The sequence below is a fragment of the Heterodontus francisci genome, chromosome 1 (assembly GCF_036365525.1).
Source record: "Heterodontus francisci isolate sHetFra1 chromosome 1, sHetFra1.hap1, whole genome shotgun sequence".
Taxonomy (NCBI): Eukaryota; Metazoa; Chordata; class Chondrichthyes; order Heterodontiformes; family Heterodontidae; genus Heterodontus; species Heterodontus francisci.
Window position 1 is genome coordinate 244,275,480 of NC_090371.1, and position 24,286 is coordinate 244,299,765.

Below are 24,286 nucleotides of genomic sequence, written 5' to 3' on the forward strand. Positions count from 1 at the left end.
TCCCTCCTTATGCCGACTTGACCTAGAGTAATCAAACATCCGTCCCTAACCTCAACATCCGTCATGTCCCTCTCCTCGGTGAATACCGATGCAAAGTACTCATTTAGAATCTCACCCATTTTCTCTGACTCCATGCATAACTTTCCTCCTTTGTCCTTGAGTGGGCCAATCCTTTCTCTAGTTACCCTCTTGCTCCTTATATATGAATAAAAGGCTTTGGGATTGTCTTTAACCCTGTTTGCTAAAGATATTTCATGACCCCTTTTCGCCCTCTTAATTCCTCGTTTCAGATTGGTCCTACATTCCCGATATTCTTTCAAAGCTTCGTCTTTCTTCAGCATCCTAGACCTTATGTATGCTTCCTTTTTCCTCTTAGCTAGTCTCACAATTTCACCTGTCATCCATGGTTCCCTCATCTTGCCATTTCTATCCCTCATTTTCACAGGAACATGTCTCTCCTGTACGCTAATCAACCTCTCTTTAAAAGCCTCCCACATATCAAATTTGGATTTACCTTCAAACAGCTGCTCCCAATCTACATTCCCCAGCTCCTGCCGAATTTTGGTATAGTTGGCCTTCCCCCAATTTAGCACTCTTCCTTTAGGACCACTCTCGTCTTTGCTGTAAGTTGTGGTCATAACTGCTTGCTGTTTACCCACAGTCTAAAAGTAATTCATCAGTGTTTCTTCTGGTGGGGGTGGGACAAAGAACTTTTTTGAAAAAATGTTTTTATTTGTCCATGGGATGTGGGCATCACTGGTAAGGCCAACATTCATTGCCCATCCCTAATTACCTTTGAGAAGGTGGTGGTGAGCCACCTTTCGAACCGCTGCAGTTTGGGTGGTGAAGGTAATCTCGCATTGCTGTTAGGTGGGGAATTCCAGAATTTTCATGCAGTGATACTGAAGGAATGGCATTAATTTCCAAGTCAGGATGGTGTGTGACTTGGAGAACAAATTGCAGGTGCTGGTGTTCCCATGTGCCTGCTCCCCTTGTCCTTCCAGTTGGTAGAAGTCACCGGTTTGGAAGGTGTTTTCGAAGGAGCCTTCACGAGTTGCTGCAGTGCATTTATAGCTGGTGCACACTGCAGCCATGTTGCACTGATGGTGAAGGGAGTGAATGTTTAAGATGGTGGATGGGTTGCCAATTAAGCAGACTGCCTTGTCCTGGATGGTGTTTAGTGGCTTGATTGTTGGTGCTGCACTCATCCAGGCAAGTGGAAAGTATTCTCCCCACATGCCTAACTTGTAATTTGTAAGTGGTACAAAGGCTTTGGGGAGTCAGGGAGTGAGTCATTTGCTGTAGAATGGCCAGCATCTGACCTATTTTAGCCAAAGTTTTTATGGTATGTGGCTGATCTTTTTAAGTTTCTGGTCAATGGTGACCACACCCCCCTCCCCCACACCCCAGGTAATTAATGGTGGGGGGATTCAAAAATGGTAATGCTGTTGAATATCAAAGGGAGATGGTTCAACTCTTTCTTGTTGGAGATGGTCATTACCTGGCACTTATGCAAAAAGTTACTTGTCACTTACAACCTAAACTTGAATGCTCTCCAGGTCTTGCTGCATGCGGGCACAGGCTGCTTCGTAGTTTGAGGAGTTGTGAACGTAATTGAACACTGCACATTCATCAGCGAACATCCCCATTTCTGACCTTATGTTGGAGGGAAGGTTATTGATGAAGCAGCCAAAGATGGTTGGACCTAGGGCACTGCACTGATGAACTCCTGCAGCAGTGCCTTGAAGCTGAGATGGTTGGGCTCCAATGACCATAATCATCATCATTTGTGCTGGATATGACTACAGCCTGTGGAGAATCTTCCCCTGATTCCTGTTGACTTCAATTCTACTAGGGCTCCTTGATGCCACACTCTATCAAATGCTGCTTTGGTGTTGAGGGCAGTCATTCTCACCTCACTTCTGGAATTCAGCACTTTTGTCCATGTTTGTGTTTTTGCCGTAATGATGTCTGGAGCTGAGTGGCCCTGGCTTAACTCGAACTGAGCATTGGTGAGCAGGGTATTAGTGACTAAGTGTCGTTTGATAACAGTGTCGTCAACCCCTTGTATTACTTTGAGAGTAGGTTGATGGAGCAGGAGTTGGTCGGATTGGATTTGTCATGCTTTTTGTGGACAGAACCTAATTGGGCAATTTTTCACTTGGTCTTGCACATGCCAGTGTTGTAGGTGTACTGGAATAGCTTTACCCGAGGCGTGCCAGTTCTCAAATGTTGTCAGGGCCCATAGCCTTTGCTGTATCCAGTACACTCAGCCATTTCTTGACATCACGTGGAGTGAATTGAATTGACCGAAGGCTGGCATCTATCCTGGTGGGGACTTCAGGAGGAGGTTGAGATGAATTATCCATTCAGCACTTCTGGCTGAAGATGATTACGAATGCTTCAGCCTTGTCTTTTTTACACTTGTACTGGGCTTTGCCATCGCTGAGGATAGGGATGTTCGTGGAGCCTCCTCCCCTCTAGTTAATTTTTTAATTGTCCACCACCATTCAGGACTGGCTGTGGAAGGACTGCAGACTTTGATTTGACCCATTGGTTGTGGGATCGCTTGTCTCTGTCTATAGCATGGTGCTTCTGTTGATCATGTATGTTGTCCTTTGTAGCTTCTCCAGGTTGACACCTTAATTTTAGGTGCTGCTCTTGCACGATTCATTGAACCAGGATTAGTGCTCTTCTTGGTAATGGTAGAGTGAGGGATACAAACACACCAAACTAGGAGCTGGTGTAGGCCATTCAGCCCCTCCAGCCTGCTCCTCCACTGTATAAGATCATGGCTGATCTGTTTGTGGACTTAATTCTACTTTTCTGCCAACCCCCAATACCCTTTGACTCCCTTGTTTGTCAAGAATCTGTCTACCACTGCCTTAAAAACATTCAATGACCTGGCTTCCACTGCTCTCCAGGGAAGACAGTTCCACAAACTCGTGACCCTCTGAGAGAAAAAGTATCATCTCATCTCTGTCTTAAATGGATATGTTTTCTGACCGTGCAACCACTAGGTGGCAAAATACTAGCAAATGCCGCCTCATCGACTGAAACATCCCTGTCTCCGACGTCTCAGCCAGTGCCAGTAATAAAAATAGCACTGCTTAATTTGTCACAAAAAAAACGAATTAAACCCACATCCCTCAATGGCTGCAATCGCTGCCTCCATCTTACCCCCAACAGTATCCTGCTCCTCCCTGCCATCGTACTTCACTTGCTCCTCACATCGCCATTGCCTCCCCTTAACCACTCGCTCCCGTCCTCGCCCCTTCCCCCTTCTTCTTGGCTTGCTCCCCGCGTTGTCCTGTCACCCCCTTGGCCGTTCACACCACCCTCTGCTTGTTTCCCGCTGTTTCTGTAGGCGGCGCTGTGGGGAGGGATTGGCTGAGGGTGTGGCGGGGGGTGGGGTGGTGTTTTGGCGGGAAGCGTGGTGCGTGAGCGACTGAAGCAGTGAGGCCAGAAGCAAGCGGTCGAGGGGGAAAGTGGCGTGGCCGAGGCGAGGGGTGGGGAGCAGCGAGGCCGGGAGGGACCGGCCAATGAGGGGGAGGGCGGAAAGGTAGTGAGCGATGTGGCGGCGGGGGGGAAGCGAAGGAAGCGGCCGAAGCCGGGTGCTGTTGAGGGGTTGGGAGGGGAATGGAGGCTGCGATTGCAGCCAGTGAGGGGCTCGAATGTCATTACCTCTGGCATCATTGCGTGGTGACGTCTGTGTGCATACGCAGATTCATGCTGGCAAATGTTCAGACGCACTGATGTCAGCGATCCCTCTGCGCATGCTCTGCGTTGTCAAGAAACACTCCCTATTTTTAAACTGTGCCCCCTAATTTTATTCTCTCCCACAAGGGGAAACATCCTTTCAACATCCACCCTGTCAAGTCCCCTCAGGATCTTGTGTTTAAATAAGATCACCTCTCATCCTTCTAAACTCCAATGAATACAGACCCAACCTGTCCAACATTTCCTCACAAGATAACCCTGTCATCCCAGGAATCAGTCGAGTGAACCTTCACTGAACTGCTTCCAATGCAATTATATCCTTTCTTGAGTAATGAGACCAAAACTGTATATGATATTCTCGATGTGATCTCATCAATGCCCTGTACAACAGTAGCAAAACATCTCTACTTTTATAAAAGCAAAGTACTGTGGATGCTGAAAATCTGAAATAAAAACAAGAAACACTGGAAATACTCAGCAGGTCTGGCAGCATCTGTGGAGAGAGAAGCAGAGTTAATATTTTATTTTTTGTGGTTATTTTATTTTAGTTCAGTTTGTTTCTGCTGTGCCTACCCACTTTTTTTTTTCATGTTTGTGTTTGTTGCTGTTCAGTTTTCAGTCCATAAACACCCTATCTGTACTAATGCTTTGTCTTTCAGCACACCATTAACATATTGTTTGCCTTTGCTCCATGACCTTCTGGTCAGCTATTCTGTGACCTTGTCCTATCAACACCTGTTTTGTTGTCTCTTGCCCCACCCCTGCTTTACTTACTTAAAATCTTTTACATTTCTTATATCTGCCAGTTCTGAAGAAGGTTCACTGACCTGAAACATTAACTCTGCTTCTCTCCACAGATGCTGGCAGACATGCTGAGTATTCCCAGTGTTTCTTGTTTATATCTCTACTTTTATATTCCATTCCCCTTGCAATCAACAACAACATTGCATTTGCTGCCTTAATCACTTGCTGTACCTCCATGCTAACTTTTTGTGTTTCATGTACTATGACACCCAGATCTCTCTGCATCTGAGTTCTGCAATCTCTCTCTATTTAAATATGTTGTTTTTCTATTTTTCAAGCCAAAGATACACCGGACCATGAATTTACAGATTGTAGTCAAATACAATTCTGCTTCTGTTGATGACCCACAGCGTCTCATGGATGCCCAGTTTTGAGCTGCTAGATCTGTTCTGAATCTATCCCATTTAACCACACAACATGATGGAGGGTGTCCACAGTGTGAAGTCGGCCTTCGTCTCCACAAGGACTGCGTGGTGGTCATTCCTACCAATGTCATCATGGATAGATGCATCTGTGACAGGTGGATTCATAAGGACAAGGTCAAATGGGTTTCTTTATTGTATTGATTATCTCACCACCTGCCGCAAACCCAGTCTGGCAACCATGTCCCTCAGAGTTCGGTCAGCTCGGTCAATAGTTGTACAACCAAGCCACTCTTGATGAGCATTGAAGTCTTCCACCCACGCTAAATTCTGTGGTGCTCTCCTTCCTTGGCGCTTCTTCCAATTGGTAATCAACGTAGAGAAGTACTGATACAGCAGTTGAGGGAGGGCAATCTGTATAATCAGCAGGAGGTTTCTTTGCCCATGTTTGACCTGATGGTATCAGACTACATGTGATCCAGATTTGAGGACTCACAGGGCTACTTGGGGGCCCCACTGCAACTGCATACCATTGTGCTGCAGCCTCTGGTAGGTATGTCCTGTCACACTGGCAAGGGTTTGTGACATGATGGGCCGAATGGCCTTGTGCTGTTACCATTCTATGAGAGTGTCGTTGGCTTAAAGGTGTGATTCTGAGAGTATGACTGTCATACTATTATTCAGCTAGTCTGTGGGACGGCTCTCAATTTTGCTACAAGTCTCGAGATGTTAGTGAGGAAGTCTTAACAGGAACGACTGGGCTGGGTGTGCCTTTTGTTGTGTTCAATTTTAGTGCCTAGGCAGTCCATCCGTTTTTTTTCTTTTAGTTTTCCGTAGCAGTTTTGATACAACTGAGTTTGCTAGGCTATTTGAGAGGTTATTGCTGTGGACTCACAAATAGAAAAAAAGACTTGCATTTATATTGTGCTTTTCACAACCACCGGATGCCACAAAGCGCTTTACAGCCAATGAAGTACTTTTGAAGTGTAGTCACGGTTGTATTGTAGGAAACGCAGCAGCCAATTTGTGCACAACAAACTCCCACGAACAGCAATGTGATGACCAAATAACCTGTTTTTGTAATGTCGATTGAGGGATAAATATTGACCAGGACACTGGGAATAACTTCCCTGCTTTTCTTCAAAATAGTGCTATGGGATCCTTTGCATTCATCCGAGCAAGCTGATGGGGCCTCAGTTTAACATCTCATCTCCAACAGTGCAGCACACCCTCAGTACCATAGAGGAGTGTCAGCCTTGTTTTTTTTTGTGCTGAAGTTCTAGCGTGGGACCTGAACCCACAACCTTGTGACTTAGGTGGAAGTGCTGCCAACTGAGCCATAGCTGACATTCTAGGCCAGAGCAGGTAAGGACAGCAAGTTTCCTTCCCTAAAGGAACCAGATGGATTTTTTTTTTAAATCTGTTAGTTTTATGGTCACCATTATTGATGCTCACTTTTGTTATTCCAGATTTTTTTAATTAACTGAACTTAAATTCCTCAACTGCTTAGAGTGAGATTTGAGTTTATGTCCCTGGATCATTAGTCCAGTAACATAACCATTCTTCTACCATACACCTTTAGAATATAATAGAAATGGTTTTACTTACAATACATTTTAAGTTGAGTTTTCGTTTGTTTATGATTAAGTACTTTAGTTTTCTTGTTTTTCACCACAAACTTCTTTATCGCCACTTTACTGATTTCTTTCATGGTTTAAAGATTTTTAATCGTATTTCCACTTCATCCATTTTCAGAATAGATTTAAATTCCTTGGACCCTTTTTCATTTCTCATCAATTTTGAGATTTGGTATAATTATTATTTGGCAGCTTTGAATCCTTTTTGGTGCTGCCATCATTTTAATGCAGCCAAAGCTAGGTACAAACTACAATTGTGATCTTACCAAAGATATATGGAATATAATTTCCTTGGACTTAATTCACTTTGCTTTTTATTGTTTGGTGAGTCATTTCTCCTGCTGCACTTATTTACCAAGTAAACTTGCTGTACGATCATACTTTAATCTATTATATCTCTACAAAATTTATATAAATGTGGCTTACTCATGTTTAGATTTACATGCAAATTAAATATTTCCAACATCTTCTTACAGAGGGAAGAAATTCATATTACAAAGCTGTTTCTATAGCCTGCAGAGATGTTTTCAATAAGCTGACTGCTAACCTGCCTGAGCACCAGAATTGTAGCGGTTCTTTAGCTGCTTTTGTAGTTGAAAGACGTAAGTAGTAAATAATTTAAGTTTGTGACTCGAAGGCCCAGAAATTCGATCATACCAAAAACAGACGGGCATGGGGTGGTGCAATATTCCTGCTGGCTGCTTATTATAATTATATAGTATGCAGCCATTGCGAGACTCATTGGCTGCAGAGCATTCAGTGGATATTGGATGTCTCTGCTGCCACTTAGGCATCAAGCTCCTCTTTAAAAGTGAATCTGGTCACAGAGGGAGCAAAGAATCACTTCTGAGCAAGGAAATTGTTTCTGGACCAGCAGGTTTTGCCCCTAGGTTCTCACATGCTGCTTTGGAGGCCAAATGCAGTCAGTGGATAGAAGAGGCACATCGTGTTCCAGAAGGAAGTCTTCCAGGCATCAATTCTGACAACAGCAGGAAGAGGTGGCAAAGCATGGGAATGGCAACAGCTTAGCTCTCAGCACATACTGCAAGAATTTCAATAAACTGACCAGCATTGTCAAGGTAAGAATACTCTCTTGTATCTCCACCACCTCGCCTTGCTACTCATAATACTTCACTGCCGCATTCTCTTTAACCTCCAACAATTGTTGCATCACCCTTTACTGCAGTTCCTTCTCCTCATACACTTGCATCTACCCCAACTCTCTCCTCCATACCTCTCAACTAGCACATTGCATATTTGACATGGTGAGCACATTCTCTAAATCCCTCACAATATTGGGCAGCACAGTGGTTAGCATTGCAGCCTCACAGCTCCAGTGACCTGGGTTCGGTTCTGGGTCCTGCCTGTGCGGAGTTTGCAAGTTCTCCTTGTGACCACGTGGGTTTCCGCCGGGTGCTCCGGTTTCCTCCCACAGCCAAAGACTTGCAGGTTGATACGTAAATTAGCCATTGTAAATTGCCCCTAGTGTAGGTAGGTGGTAGGAGAATTGTGGGGATGTGGTAGGGAATATGGGATTAATGTAGGATTAGTATAAATGGGTGGTTGATGATGGGCGGCACAGACTCGGTGGACTGAAGGGCCTGTTTCAGTGCTGTATCTCTCTATGACTGTAATATTGTCGCTAACAGACTACCATTTTTCTTGCAGGGGGATATCACCCACAACCTGCACCAGGAGGTTGCCAGCAGAGGAGAAAGAGCCCATCTTGGCACCCGCTCGCAGTGAACCATAATGGCAGATATAGCAGAGTCAAGGCTGTGGTATATGATTCTATGACTTGTGTCATGCAAAGCTTTTTTCATGACTTACCCTTTTTTTTTTTACTTGAATACTTCTATCCAGCCCTACACACTGACAAACAGCAGATGCTTTCACCAGTCACTTTCTCTCTGCTCTCCTGTCGCAACACAAGCTGACCGTTGTTGGTCATTCATTTCAGCTGTTGAAGGTGTGTAAGCTTCTGTGCCAACAGAGGAAGAGGAGGTCAGCATTTCTGAAAATGTGCTGGTGTTCGCTCTCACACTTGCAAGCTCTAGCTCAGATACTAGCACCACGTGCTAGACTAAGTTAAAGGAGGTGACAACATATGATGAATCACCAGGCACATGTGTGTTAGAGCTGATGAAGGGGATGGATGCCATAAGGTGCAATTCACAAAACAGCAGATCAAGTGCTGGTTTTGCTGCAATGGACTCAGATACTGACTTCGAGGGCCAGCCTACCAAAGAAAGCTGTTGGGAATATACCAGGAAATGCTAGGTGCCTTGGGAAGCCTGCCATTGAGCTTGTGGACAAAGTTGCAGAGCATGGAGGTGTCCAGTTCCAATTTGTGTCAAAGCTTTACACAGCGACTGGAGGCCATGTTGTCAAACATAAACGGAATGGTCAGATCCGTCAACGCCACAGGGGTGCACCCTGTCATGGAGCCCCTCCTGCCAGCTGCCATTTTGGGACCAGTGTTGACAGAGCCTTCCAAGCTTTACCTCACTTCTGCATTCTTTTTGCACACAGTGCCGTAGGAGTGCTTAGATTCAGTCCCTGGAGAGTGGACTTGACTCCATGGGAGATGTATCTGCTTACCTCTTTAGGGGCCGCAAACTCCATTCCCTAGCCACTAATTTCATCCTGCTACTTGGTCACTATCTCAGGCTGATCGAGACTGCTCACAATCATGGCACCCTGTTTGGCCCTGAGCTGAGTTTCCAACCCCATATTCTCTCCATCACAAAGACCTCCAATTTCCACCTTCATAACATCAACAACAAGAACAACTTGTATTTATATAGTGCCTTTAACATTGTAAAATGCCCCAGGGTGTTTCACAGGAGCGCTATCAGACAAAAATTGACACTGAGCCATATAAGGATAAATTGGGGTGGAAAAAAGGTAGGTTTTAAGGAGCATCTTAAAGCAGGAAAGAGAGAGAGAAATTTAGGATATCCAGAGCTTAGGGTCTTAGCAGCTGAAGGCAGGGCTGCCATTAGTGAAGCAATTAAAATTGGGATGCTCACAAGGCCCGAATTGAAGGAGCACAGATATCCGAGTTGGAGTGGAGAAGATTATAGAGATAGGGAGGGGAAAGGCCATTGAGAGATTTGAAAATAATGAGAATATTAAAAACGAGCTGTTGCTTAACCAATACCAACATAGGTCAGCGAACACAGGGGTGATGGGTGAACAGGACTTGGTGCAAGTTAGGAAAGGGGCAACAGAGTTTTGGATGACCTGAAGAAGTTTACAGAGTGTAGAATGTGGTAAGCTGGCCAGACGTGCATTGGAATAGTCCAGTCGAGAGGTACCAAAGACATGGATGAGGATTTCAGCAGCAGATGAGCCAAGACCGAAACGGAGTTGAAAATGTTATGAAGTTGAAAATTGGAGTTTTAGTAATGCCACGGATGTGTGGACGGACACCCATCTCGGTTAAGTATGACACCAAGTTTGCAAACAGCCTGGTTCATGCTCAGACAGTTGTTGGGGAAAGGGATGACACATGAGGGTTTTGACAGCAGATGAGCTGAGGCAGGGTGGAGAGAGGCACTGCTATGGAGGTGGAAGCAGACGGTCATGGTGATCGAGAGGATGTGGGGTTGGAAGCTCAGCTCAGTATGAGAAAGGAGGCCGAGGATACAATCAGTCTGAACATAGAACATGGAACAGCACAGTCCAGGCCCTTCGGCCCACGATGTTGTGCCGAACCTTTAACCGACTCTAAGATCAAACTAACTACCTACCCTTCATTCTACTATCATCAATGTACCTATCCAAGAGTCGCTTAAATGCCCCTAATGATACAGCACTGAAACAGGCCCTTTGGCCCACCGAGTCTGTGCTGACCAGCAACCACCCATTTATACTAACCTTGGAGTAATCCCATATTCCCTATCACCTCCCTACACTAGGGGCAATTTACAATGGCCAATTTACCTATCACCTGCAAGTCTTTGGATGTGGGAGGAAACCGGAGCACCCGGCGAAAACCCGCGCAGACACAGGGAGAACTTGCAAACTCCGCACAGGTAGTACCCAGAATCGAACCCGGGTCCCTGGAGCTGTGAGGCTGCGGTGCTAACCACTGTGCCGCCCTCATGGGAGCAGGAGATGAATTTCATAGACGTGGTGATGTCCATCATAGAACAAATCCAGGGGACTGTGGACCAGTTAGCGTAATGTTGATAGGACAGATCATGTCATCTTTACTCAAAGATGTAACAAAAAACATCTAGAGACTGAAAATATAATAAAGTGTAGTCAGCAGGGATTTGAATAGGGAAGGTTGTGCTTGACCAACCCTATTGACTTCTTTGAAGCGGTAACAGGATAAGCAAGAGTAATACAGTAGATGGACTTTCAAAAGGCCTATAAGGTACTGCATAGTAGACATGTAGCTAAGATAAGAGCACATGGAGTCAAGGGACAGGTAGCAGAATAGATAGTAAGCTGTCTTCAAATTAGCAAGCAGAGGCGGGCTTAAGGGTAGCTACTAAGAATGGCAAAAAGGTGGAAAGCAGTGTTCCCCAGGGATCGGTGCAGGGATCACTTATTCACAATTCACCATGATTTGGACAAGAGAATTAGAAATACAATGTCCAGAAATATAAATAGCTAGAAATATAAAATAAGATATTAGGAGTTTCTGCAAGCTAGAAATATAACAACAGTTAGAGTTTCTGTTGATACTTAATAAAGAAAAGAGTTAACAACGTAGGGCGGCACAGTGGCGCAGTGGTTAGCACCGCAGCCTCACAGCTCCAGCGACCCGGGTTCAATTCTGGGTACTGCCTGTGTAGAGTTTGCAAGTTCTCCCTGTGTCTGCGTGGGTTTCCTCCGGGTGCTCCGGTTTCCTCCCACATGCCAAAGACTTGCAGGTTGATAGGTAAATTGGCCATTATAAATTGCCCCTAGTATAGGTAGGTGGTAGGGAAATATAGGGACAGGTGGGGATGTGGTAGGAATATGGAATTAGTAGGATTAGTATAAATGGGTGGTTGATGGTCGGCACAGACTCGGTGGGCCGAAGGGCCTGTTTCAGTGCTGTATCTCTAAAATAAAAAAATAAAATAAAAACGTGAGTGTTGGTCCTATAGAAAGTGAGTCTGGGGGATTAATAATGGAAAATAAGGAGATGGTAGATGAATTGAACAGGTATTTTGCTCTGAATCAGTGTTTAAAGATAAGTGTTCGCCCATTTAAGACAGATGAGGAAAAAAAATTTCTGAGGTTCATGAGTCTTCGGAACTCTCTTCCTCAGAAGGCGGTGGAAGCAGAGTCTTTGAATATTTTTAAGGCGGAGGTAGATAACCTTTCACCTCCTTGATCAAGAAGCTATCGGGGGTAGGTGGGAATGTGGAGTTGAGGCTGCAAGCAGATCAGCCATGATCTTGTTGAATGGCAGAGCAGGCTCGAGGGGCCGAGTGGTCTACTCCTGCTCCTAATTCGTGTGTTCGTGTCTGCCCCGGCACCCTGAGTGATAAGTTCACTTGGTATCATTTCCCTGTCTTCTCCCCATAACCCTGTACATTCATCCTTTTCAAGCATCTATCTAATTCCCTTCTGAATGTCTCGATTGAACCAACCTCTACCGCATTCTCTGGCAATGCATTCCAGAACCTAGCTACACGTTGCGAGAAAAGGTTTTTCCTCATGTCGCCATTGCTTCTTTTGCCAATTACCTTTAAATCTGTGCCCTCACATTCTTGATCCTTTCACGAGTGGGAATAGTTTCTTCCTATCTCCTCTGTCCAGACCCCTCATGATTTTAAATAGCTCTATCAAATCTCCTCTTGGCCTTCTCTTCCCCAAGGAAACCAGTCCCAACTTCTCTAATCTATCTTCGTAAATGAAGTTCCTCAATCCTGGTGAATCTTTTTTGCGCACACTCCAGTGCCTTCACATCTTTCCTTAAATGTGGCACCCAGAACTAGGCGCAATACTCTAGCTGAGGCCGAACTAATGTTTTATACAAGTTCAACATAACCTTCTTGCTCTTGTATTCTATACCACTATTAATAATAATTTCCTTAATATAATAATTTATTAATAAAGCCGAGGATTCTGTATGCTTTATTGACCATTTTCTCAACCTTTCCTGCCCCCTTCAATGACTCATACACTTATAAACCCAGGTCCCTCTGTTCCTGCACCCCCTTTAGAATTGAACCCTTTATTTTATATTGTCTCTCCATGTTCTTCCTACCAAAATGAATCACTTCATATTTCTCTGCATTGAACTTCATCTGCCACCTGCCCATCCATTCCATCAACTTGTCTGTCTTTTTGAAGTTCTATACTATCCTCCTTAGAATTCACAGTGCTTCTAAGTTTCGTATTATCTGCAAATTTTGAAATTGTGCCCTGTACATCAAGGTCTGAGTGATTAATATAAAGTCATTTGATTGATGAGGGAAGGGCTGTCGATGTCATATACATGGACTTCAGTAAGGCGTTTGATAAGGTTCCCCATGGCAGGCTGATGGAGAAAGTGAAGGCGCATGGGGTCCAAGGTGTACTCGCTAGATGGATAAAGAACTGGCTGGGCAACAGGAGACAGAGAGTAGCAGTGGAAGGGAGTTTCTCAAAATGGAGACGTGTGACCAGTGGTGTTCCACAGGGATCCGTGCTGGGACCACTGTTGTTTGTGATATACAATAATGATTTGGAGGAAAGTATAGGTGGACTGATTAGCAAGTTTGCAGACGACACGAAGATTGGTGGAGTAGCAGATAGTGAAGGGGACTGTCAGAGAATACAGCAGAATATAGATAGATTGGAGAGTTGGGCAGAGAAATGGCAGATGGAGTTCAATCAGGGCAAATGCGAGGTGATGCATTTTGGAAGATCCAATTCAAGAGTGAACTATACAGTAAATGGAAAAATCCTGGGGAAAATTGATGTCCAGAGAGATTTGGGTGTTCAGGTCCACTGTTCCCTGAAGGTGGCAACGCAGGTCAATAGAGTGGTCAAGAAGGCATACGGCATGCTTTCCTTCATCGGACGGGGTATTGAGTACAAGAGTTGGCAGGTCATGTTACAGTTGTATAAGACTTTGGTTCGGCCACATTTGGAATACTGCGTGCAGTTCTGGTCGCCACATTACCAAAAGGATGTGGATGCTTTGGAGAGGGTGCAGAGGAGGTTCACCAGGATGTTGCCTGGTATGGAGGGCGCTAGCTATGAAGAGAGGTTGAGTAGATTAGGATTATTTTCATTAGAAAGACGGAGGTTGAGGGGGGACCTGATTGAGGTGTACAAAATCATGAGAGGTATAGACAGGGTGGATAGCAAGAGGCTTTTTCCCAGAGTGGGGGATTCAATTACTAGAGGACACGAGTTCAAAGTGAAAGGGGAAAAGTTTAGGGGGGATATGCGTGGAAAGTTCTTCACGCAGAGGGTGGTGGGTGCCTGGAACGCGTTGCCAGCGGAGGTGGTAGATGCGGGCACGATGGCGTCTTTTAAGATGTATCTAGACAGATACATGAATGGGCAGGAAGCAAAGAGATACAGACCCTTAGAAAATAGGCGACATGTTTAGATAGAGGATCTGGATCGGCGCAGGCTTGAAGGGCCGAAGGGCCTGTTCCTGTGCTGTAATTTTCTTTGTTCTTTGTTCTTTGTTCATTATCAGGAAGAGCAAGGGTCCCAACACTGATCCAGCCCAATAAACATCCATTAACCACTACACACTCTTCCCTGTCACTCAGCCAGTTTCTTATCCATGTTGCTACTGTCCCTTTCATTCCATGAGCTATAACTTTGCTCTCAAGTCTGTTGTGTGGCACTGTATCAGATGTCTTTTGGAAGTCCATGTAAACCAGATCAACAGCATTCCCCTCACCAACCTTTCAGTTACTCCTTCAAAAAAAACTCCAGTAAGTTATTTCATCATGATTTTCCCTTAACAAATCCATGATGGCTTTCATTATTTAATCCGCATTTGTCCATGTAACTATTGGTTTGGCCCGAATTATTGTTTCTAGAAGTTTCCCCACCACCAAAGTTAAACTGACTGGCCTGCAGTTATCTTGCATCCTTTTTTGAACAGGGTGTAGTTGAGGTAAATTTCATAGATGCATTTAAGAGGAAGCTAGCTAAGTACATGAGGCACAAGGAAATAGGAGGATATGCTGATATAGCTGGCCGAAGGTGACTAGTGTGGAGCATAAATACCAGTATAGACAATTTGGTCCGAATGGCCTGTTTCTTTGTTGTGTACTCTATCTAAATGAGCACAGAGACAAATTGGAATTGTTGTTGCAGGTGATTTGGGGCAGACACAGAAGGAATTGGGGTTTGGAGTTGGATGGTTTTTCTGAATGCTTTCTTGTTTCCCTCTCCAATCAGCTGGCATTACCTGTGATTAACACAATGGAAAGTAGAGAGGCCACATGAGATAGCAAGGACAAGGGGGGTGACTGTGAAATGGGTTGACAAGTTTATTTGGAGGGAGAGGTGATAGGTGAGTATTGAAGCCGAAGGAAAAAAGGGCATGATGAGTTCAGATAGATGTTAAAATCACCAAACTGAGAAATCGTTTTACATAAGAACATAAGAAATAGGAGCAGGAGTTTGGACCCAACAGCCTGCCCAGCCATTCCATAGGATCATGGCTGATCTGCCCCAGACCTCAACTCCTCTTTCGTGCCAGCTCCTCATAGCCGTCAACTCCCCGATATTTCAAAAATCTTATCTACCTCCTCTTTAAATACTGTCAGTGATCTAGCCTCCACAATTCTCTGGGGTAGAGAATTCCAGACATTCGCTACCCTCTGAGAGAAGAAATTCCTTTGCATCTCAGTTTTAAATGAGTGTCTCCTTATTCTGTAACTATGTCCCCTAGTTCAAGATTCCCTCACTAGTGAAAACATCTTCTCAACATCTACCCTGTCAATCCCCCTTAGAATCTTGTGCATTTCAATAAGATTAACCCTCATTCTTCGAAACTCTAATGAATAAAGGCCTAACCTGTTTGGCCGTTCTTGATAAGTCAACCCCTTCATCCCAGGAATCAGCCTAGTGAATCTCTTTTGAACTGCCTCCAATGCCAGTATATCCTTTCTTAAATACGGGAACCAAAACTGTACACAGTACTCCAGGTGTGGCCTCACCAATGCCCTGTGCAGTTGTAATAAGACTTTCCTATTTTTAAGCTCCAACCCCCTTGCAATAAAGGCCAAAATTCCATTTGCCTTAATTACTTGCTGCACCTGCATACTAACCTTTTGTGTTTCATGCACAAGAAAATCCTGATCCCTCTGTGCTGAACTTTGTTGGAGTTTCTCTCCATTTAAATAGTTTGTCTTTTGATTCTTCCTACCAAAGTGCATGACCTCACACTTTCCTACATTAAACTCCATCTGCCAAGTTTTTGCCCATTCACTCAACCTATCTATTTCCCTTTGCAAATGCCTTAAGTCCTCATCACAACATGCCCTCCCACCTATTTTTGTATCATCAAATTTGGGTATATTGTCCACTGCCCCCCCCCCCCCTCTAAGTCATTAATATAGATAGTCAATAATTGAGGCCCTAGGACTGATCATTGTGGCATTCCACTAGTTACGTCTTTCCAACCTGAAAAAGACACATTAATCCCGTCTCTCTATCTTCTGTGTGTTAACCAATCCTCAATCCATGCTAATACATAACCTCAATACCGTGAGCTCCTATCTTTTATGTGGCACCTTTATCGAATGCCTTCTGGAATTCCAAATACACTCCATCTATCGGTTCCCCTTTATCAACTTTGCTTGTTATATGCTCAAGGAGCCCTGGCAAATTTGTCAAACATGATTTCCCTTTCACAAAACCATGTTTACTCTGTTTGATTGCGTAAGCTTTTCTAAATGTCCTGCTATTAATAATGGACTCGAGCATTTTCCCAACGTCTGATGTTAGGCTGACTGGCCTATAGTTTCCCGCTTTTTGTCTCCCTTCCTTCTTGAACAGGGGCGTCACATTAGCGGTTTTCCAATCTGATGGGACCCTCCCGGAATCCAGTGCGTTCTGGAATATTTCGGCCAATGCCTCCACTATCTCTGCAGCCACTTCCTGTAAAACTCTTGGATGCAGGCCAGCAGTTCCTGGGGATTTGTCTGCCTTTAGTCCCATTAGTTTGTCAAATACTTTGTCCCTCATGATAAAGACTGTTACAAGATCTTTCCTCCCATTAGCTCCTTGCTTATCTGATATCTGTGGGATGATCATAGTGTCCTCCACCATGAAGACCAATGCAAAATATTGGTTTAAATTATCTGCCATTTCCCTGTTCCCCGTTATCAGTTCTGCAGTCACATCCTCTAAGGGTCCCTTGCTCACTTTAGCTACTCTCTTATATACCCGTAGAAGCTCTTGTGGTTTGTTTTTATATTTCTTCCCAATTTACTTTCATAATCAATTTTCTTCCTCTTTATTAGCTTTTTAGTCATCTGCTGCTGGTTCCTAACAAAAAATTTCCAATTCTCTGGCCTACCACTAGTTTTCGTCGCTTTGTATGCCTTAGTTTTTGATTGGATACTCTCCTTGAACGCCTTTGTTAACCATGGGTGGTTCATCCTTCTCATCGAGTTCTTTTTGACCGAGATAAATTTTTGCTGAGCGTTATGGAATATCTGCTTAAATGTCTGCCACTGCTCATCCAGTGACCTTCCCCTTAGTCTATCTTCCCAATCTGCTTTAGACAACTCTATCTACATTCCTCTATAAATGCCCTTGTTTAAGTCGAGGACACTGGTTTGAGACCAGAGTTGCTCGCCCTCAAACTGAATTTGAAATTCTACCATGTTGTGATAGCAACCTCCTAGAGGATCCTTAACTAAGATATGCCTTATTAAGCCTACTTCATTACACATTACTAGATCAAAAATAGCTTGTTCGTGGGTAGATTCTGCAACATAATGCTCTAAGTAACAATCCCTGATGCACTCTACAAATTCCTCTTCTATGTTATCTCTGTCAATCTGATTTGTCCGGTCAATATGCAGATTAAAATCACCCATGATAATTGTAGCACCCTTCTTATACGCCTCCATTATTTCCTGATTTATACTTTGTCCTACAGTGGGGACCTATAGACGACTCCTACCTGTGACCTCTTCCCCTTGCTATTCCTTATTTCTACCCAAACTGAATCCACATCACGATCTATTGCATCTATATCACGACTCACCACTGCACTGATACCTTCCTTTTATTAACAAAGCTACCCCACTTCCTTTTTGCCTATTTTTCCAGAACGTCGAATATCCTTGAATATTAGGTTGCCAGTATTGGTCACCCTGCAACCACGTCTCTAATAGCTATCAAGTCACATTCATTCACTTCTATTTGTGCCGTCAACTCGTCTATCTTGTTACAGATGCTGCGTGCATTCAGATAAAGAGCCTTAAACTTTGACTTTTTGGCCATTATTACTCATTCTGGCTCGAATTTATGCTGCACTCTTGTGCTTATATTTTCTCCCCCTTCCTGTCACATTTTGATTACCGTTCGCCTCTTCACTATTGTGCACCTCTGCTCTCTCGTTTTCTTGATTTTTTTTTTTGAACTTCCCGACAATTGAACCCTTCTCCCCCCCCCCCCCTCCACGAATTAGTTTGAAGTCCAATCCACAATCCTGGTTATATGATTTGCCAGGAGGACACTGGCCCCAACATGGTTAAAATGAAGCCCGTCCCAACAGAACAGCCCTCTTTCCCCAGTACTAGTGCCAGTGCCCCATGAATCGGAACCCATTTCTCCCACACCAATCTTTGAACCACGCATTTACACCTCTAATCTTATTTGCCCTACTCCAATTTGCACGTGGCTCAGGTAGTAATCCGAAGATTATTAACTTTGTGGTTCTGCTTTTTAATTTAGCCCCGAGCTACTCATAGTCCCTCAGCAGAACCTCTTTCCTGTCCTACCTATGTCGTTGGTACCAACATGGACCATAACAACTGAATCCTTCCTCTCCCACTCCAAGTTCCTCTCCAGCCCAGAAGAGATGTCCTTAATCTTGGTACCAGGTAGGCAACAGAGCCTTCAGGACTCCCTATCTTTGCTGCAGAGAACAGAATCTATTCCCTAAACTATGCTGACTACTACTACTACTCCTCCTCCTCCGTCTCCATCGTCCACACTGGGAGCAAGGACCTCGTACTTATTGGATAAGGGCAGTGGCTGAGGCTCCTCCAAAGCTAAATTATGGATTCCCATACCCTCCTGTCCCTGACCACGGTCCAAATTTGATGTAATTAATCTAAGGGGTGTGACTGGTAACTCTCCCCCTCCCTGACGTGTCGCAGTGTCCACAGCTCGGACTCCATTTCATCAACTCTGAGCCGAAGGTCGTCGAGCAGCCAATACTTGCTGCAGATGTGGCCACCGTAGATTGCACCAGTGTCCACCAGCTCCCACATACTACAGCTGCAACACACGCCTGCCCAGCCATCTCTTCTATTTAATTAACTAATTTGGATGTTAAGTATTTTAACTGAATTTCTTAACTGTACTCTTCAGCTGTAATAACATCTCTTGATTTAAACCACTTGGCGAATCAAAAGAGACACAGGAGAGATACCCACCAATCGCATATCTGTTTTCTTGTGACGTCACACTTAGGCTTTGACAGGTAGAAGGGCCTGTCTGCTGCTGGTTTTTATCTCCCGCCGCTGCTGCCATTCTCATGTAGGTCCGCTCTCTGTGTGCTGGGCCTCCTTCTCTGCTGCCGGTTTTTATCTCCTGCTGCCGCTGCCATTCTCACGCAGGTCTGCTCTCTCCGTGCTGGGCCTCCCTCTCTGCTGCCGGTTTTTATCGCCCGCCGCCGCTGCCATTCTCACGCAGGTCCGCTCTCTGTGCAGAGGCCAAGGGTGGAAAGCAGTGGTATCTTGATGAGAAACTTGGGACGTAAATAACAATGATTTTGAAGGAAAGGCATGATGCTGAAAGGAGGAGAAGGTGTCAGCGGTGTACATAAGAAATAGGAGCAAAAATAGGCCATTCAGTATGATCATGGCTGATCTTGAGCTTCAATTTCCTGCCCACTCCATATCCGTTGATTCCCTGAGAGAGCAGAAATATGTCTATCCCAGCCTTGTAACCTTCCAGGGTAGAGAATTCCAAAGATTCACAACCCTTTGATTGGAGAAATATCTCCTCATCTCATCCCTAAATGATTGGCCCCCTTATCCTGAGAGTGCCCCCATGTTTCTGATTCCCCAGCTAGCAGAAACAGCCTCTGTCTACTCTGTCAAGCCCCTTCAGAACCTTTATAAGTTTCAATGAGATCACCTCTCATTCTTCTAAACTCCAGAAAATATAGGCCCAGTTTACTAAGCCCCTCATCATAGGACATCCCTCTCATCCCAGGGACCAATCTAGTGAACCTTCACTGTATTGCCTCCAATGTAGGTGTATGTTTCCTTTAAATTTGGAGCCTAAAACTGCACACAGTAATCCAGGTATGGTCTCAGCAAAGTCCTCTACACTTGTAGCAAGACTTCTTTATTCTTGTACTCCAATCTCCTTGCACTAAAGGCCAACATGCTATTTGCATTCCTAATTGCTTGCAGTACCTACATGCTAACTTCCTGTGTTCCTTGCATGAGTATACCCAAGTTTTTCTCAACATCAACATTTACAAGTTTCATGCCTTTTAAAAACATTCTGCTCTTCTATTTTTATAACCAAAGTGAATAACCTCACACTTCCCCACGTGATACTCTATCTGCCACCTTGTCACTCCACTGATTTAACCTGTCTGTCCTCCTCACAGTTTACATTTTCACAGAGCTTTGTATCATCAGCAAACTTAAATACGTTGCTCTGTCTCTTTGGCTATGTCATTAATATAGGTTATAAATAATTGAGGCCCCAGCATTGAGCACTGATCCTTGCGGCTCTCTACTAGTCACAGCTTGCCAACTTGAAAATGCCCCATTTATACCTACTCTTTGCTTCCTGTCTGTTAACCAATCCTTTGTCCATGCTAATATATTGCCCCCAACTGTGGGGCGGCGCAGTGGTTAGCACCGCAGCCTCACAGCTCCAGCGACCCGGGTTCAATTCCTGTGTGGAGTTTACAAATTCTCCCTGTGTCTGTGTGGGTTTCCTCCGGGTGTTCCGGTTTCCTCCCACATGCCAAAGACTTGCAGGTTGATAGGTAAATTGGCCATTATAAATTACCCCTAGGATAGGTAGGTTGTAGGGAAATATAGGGACTGGTGGGGATGTGGTAGGAATATGGAATTAGTATAGGATCAGTATAAATGGGTGGTTGATGGTCGGCACAGACTCGGTGGGCCGAAGGGCCTGTTTCAGTGCTGTATCTCTAATTTTTTTTTAAATAAAAAAAAAACTCCATGGGCCCTTATCTTGCCTATTAATCTTTTGTGTGGCATCTTATCAAATGCCTTTTGGAAATCCAGGTATCCTGCATCTACTGGTTCCCCTTTATCTACCATACTAGTTAAAACCATGTTGACTTTGCCTGATCGTACTATGATTTTCTAAGTGCATTGCTAAGACTTCCTTAATAAATTCCAGCACTTTTCTGACTATTGATGTCTGTCTAATTGACCTGCAGTTCCCTGTTTTCTCTTTCCCTCTCTTGAATAGCAGTGTTGCATTTGCTAACTTCCAATCTGCTGGGACTATTACAGAATCTAGGGAATTTTTGAACGTTGTAGCTAATGCATCCACTATCTCTGTAGCTATCTCTTTGAAGAACCCTAGAATTTAGGCCATCAGGTCCTGGGGATTTGTCAGATTTTAGTCCCTTAAGTTTTTCCAATACTCTTTCTCTATTGATATTAATTACCTTACTTTCCTCACTCGTTTTAGCTGCTAAGTTACCCTCTATTTCTGGTATGCAACTTGTGTCTTCTATTGTGAAGACAGACACAAAATATTTGTTCAATGTCTCTGCCATTTCCTCATTCCCTTGTCTCCTCTTCTAAGGGACCGTTGTTTATTTTAGCTACTCTCTTACTTTTTATATACTTGTAAAAGCTCTTATGTGTTTTAATATTCCAAACTAGTTTACTCTTATATTCTACTTTTTCCCCTTGTTATCAACTTTTTGGGAGCCCTTTGCTGGTTTCTAAAACACTCCCAATCCTCAGTCTTCCTACTATTCCTTGTAACATTATAAGCATCATCTTAAATCTAATACTAAACTTCTGAGTGAGCCATGGATGGATAGTTCATCACTACATGCTGGATCGCCATATCTGTCCAGCTCGCAGCCACATCCTCCTGTCCCTGACCATTGACTAACTCTGAAGTTCTACTTAATCTAAGGGTTGTGACTGCCTTCTGGAATAAAGTATCCAGGTATCTGTCCCCCTCCCTGATGCTATGCAATGTCTACAACTCAGACTGCAGTTTAGCAACTCTGAGCCGAAGTTGTTCCAGCTGCAGACACTTACCGCAGATATGGTTGTCCGGGATTGCAGTGCGCTCTGCACGGACCAAGGTGTGATTTAATGAAATTGCCCATCTCTGCCTAGTCTTAGCCCATCTAAAGTTGAAACCCTCATCTGTGCTTTTGTTGTGTCTAGATTCGACAATTCCAGTGCTCTCCTGTCTGTCTTATCTTCCATCCTTGATAAATGTAAAGTCATCCAAAACTCTGCTGCACATGTTAAAGCTTGTCAAATCCCATTCCCCCATCATCCCAATACTCGCTGACCTACATTGGCTTGCGGTCCAGTAATGGCTTCATTTTAAAAATTCTCATCCCGCAATGGCCTTTCACCTCCCTATCTCTGAAACCTGCTCCAGCCCTACAATCCTTTGACAACTCTACATTCCTCCAACTCTAGCTCTCTCTGTCTTCCCTTTTTTTGCCCCACTATTGGTGGCCATGCCTTCAGTTGTCTGAGGCTAAGCTCTGTAATTCTTTCCGACACCTCCCTGCCTCTTCTCCTGTAAGACACTCTTTAAAACCCTACCTCTGACCAAACATTTGGTCACCTGTCCTAATGTGTCTTTTTCTTGGTTCAGTGTGAATTTTTGCCTGATTTTGCCTTCCTGTGAAGCACCTTGGACTTTCTTCTACATTATGGTGTTATTTAAGTTCTAGTTATTGCCTATTGCTGGCAACCCACACCACCAGTCCTCTTGTTAGTGCCAAAGAGCCAATTAGGGCAGTCTACTGCAGTCAAAGCTGAGGTGCTACAGTTTGTAGCTGAGTCCTCGAAGCCTACAGCTGCTCCAAGTCATCCTTCATGGCAATGTTGTGTCCTCTGTATGACCTCATCAGCCTTCCAGCTTCCTAGCGCTATCAACTGGGGAAACACTTCATAGAAGCACTAGGATAGAAAAACAGGCATGCAAGGCAAGCACTAAAGGCTTTCACAAGGGTGAATTGTAATTATCCCTGTTAATGATAACATTGTGGTGGCATTTGTTTGGATAAATTTTTTGTCTTGTGTTTGGTGTTGATGTTTATCTTTGCAATGACGTGATGCCAAAATGGGATGTAACTGCAAAGCTCCTTCAGAATGGTCCAGGCAGTGGAAGCATTGCTTGAGCACACTGATTCTTTGTTGATCCTGTTTCTTGTGACAACATGGTTCTCATTATAGGCAAGCTCTGCAGCTGTGCCCAGGTTCCTGACAGGAATCATGAACCATGTCCAGAGGGAATATTGTTGCCCAGTGACCAGTCTTTCATGCAATGATCGGGTTGGAATAAAAGCGTCAGAGAACTGGCATAGGATGAAAGAGTCATTACTGCTGCAAGGATGCTGGGCACAGACCTGCATTATGCGCTACCTGTAGGGCAATGTGGGTGCAGTCTGTGGCACCATACACAAAGGGAAAGCATACTAGGCACCCTATGCCATCATTGTCCTCCTCCTCCTCCTCCTCCTCCTCCTCCTCTCTTCTGGTAGGCTGCATTTGTTCTCTGCTGTTTTCCTTGCTGCTCCCCTTTCCCCTCCAGCTCCGAGGGGAGCCTTATAGCAATCATTACTGTAGTCCGGCTAAAAGATAGCCAACAAGAGTACAATGCTGCAAAAACTTCTCTTTAGACAAAATGAACTTTCCAGACTAATATACACCAAGAAACAAACAGAAATTAACCAGCAACCTGAAATGATGAATCAGCAACTAAGTTGTACATTCTGCATAATGCCTTTTAGATGATGCTGAGTGGTCCCTCAGCTGGTTAGCACCACTTGTTGCTAGACGAATTCAGCATGTGGTGAGCCAAGCACTGGGGTGCCAAACTTGCAAATAGGTCCATAATTTAAATAACGTTTTCAGCTTTTAGCATAACTTGGACAGGTGTTTCTCGTGCCAACAGAGTTGCTTACACCAATAATGAGCAAGCCGTTACTGCCCGCCATACTTGAGGCTTAGGCAGCTGTTTTATGCTGTATGATCGAATTTCTAGGCCAAAATTGTGATTTGATTATTTTCTTATTGCATTAACATTGAGCAGATAGCAATCTTATTTTGTCATCCCTAGTGCTAAATGACAAACCTTAAGCTTTCAGTTGCATCTTGCTTAAAAGTTAATGTGTTTTGCATTGATAGCCTAACCACAAGCTACACATATTGTAATTGTGGATTACAGTTGGGAAAGATGGTAAGACGACAAGAAGGAGCAGAAGAGTAACATGAAAAACTAAAATAACGATTAGGTTTCGGGCTTTGGGAGCTTTTTCCATTGCACAGGAAAAAGAAGGCAGCAAAGCCCGAGCAGTTTAATGGAACAAGGTTAAGAACTATCTGGAGGAATAGTAAGGTTATAGTG

The 24,286-nt window shown here is 44.2% G+C and overlaps 1 protein-coding gene across 1 annotated transcript in view; it reads left to right on the top strand.

The window, feature by feature from the left end:
- adad1 (adenosine deaminase domain containing 1 (testis-specific)) overlaps window positions 1-24,286 on the top strand; it is a 144,029-nt gene that overhangs the window by 50,342 nt on the left and 69,401 nt on the right. The window contains exon 6 of the mRNA XM_068024072.1: window positions 7,000-7,125. Within this exon, the coding sequence (XP_067880173.1) occupies window positions 7,000-7,125 (126 nt within the window). The remainder of the gene's footprint in view (window positions 1-6,999; window positions 7,126-24,286) is intronic.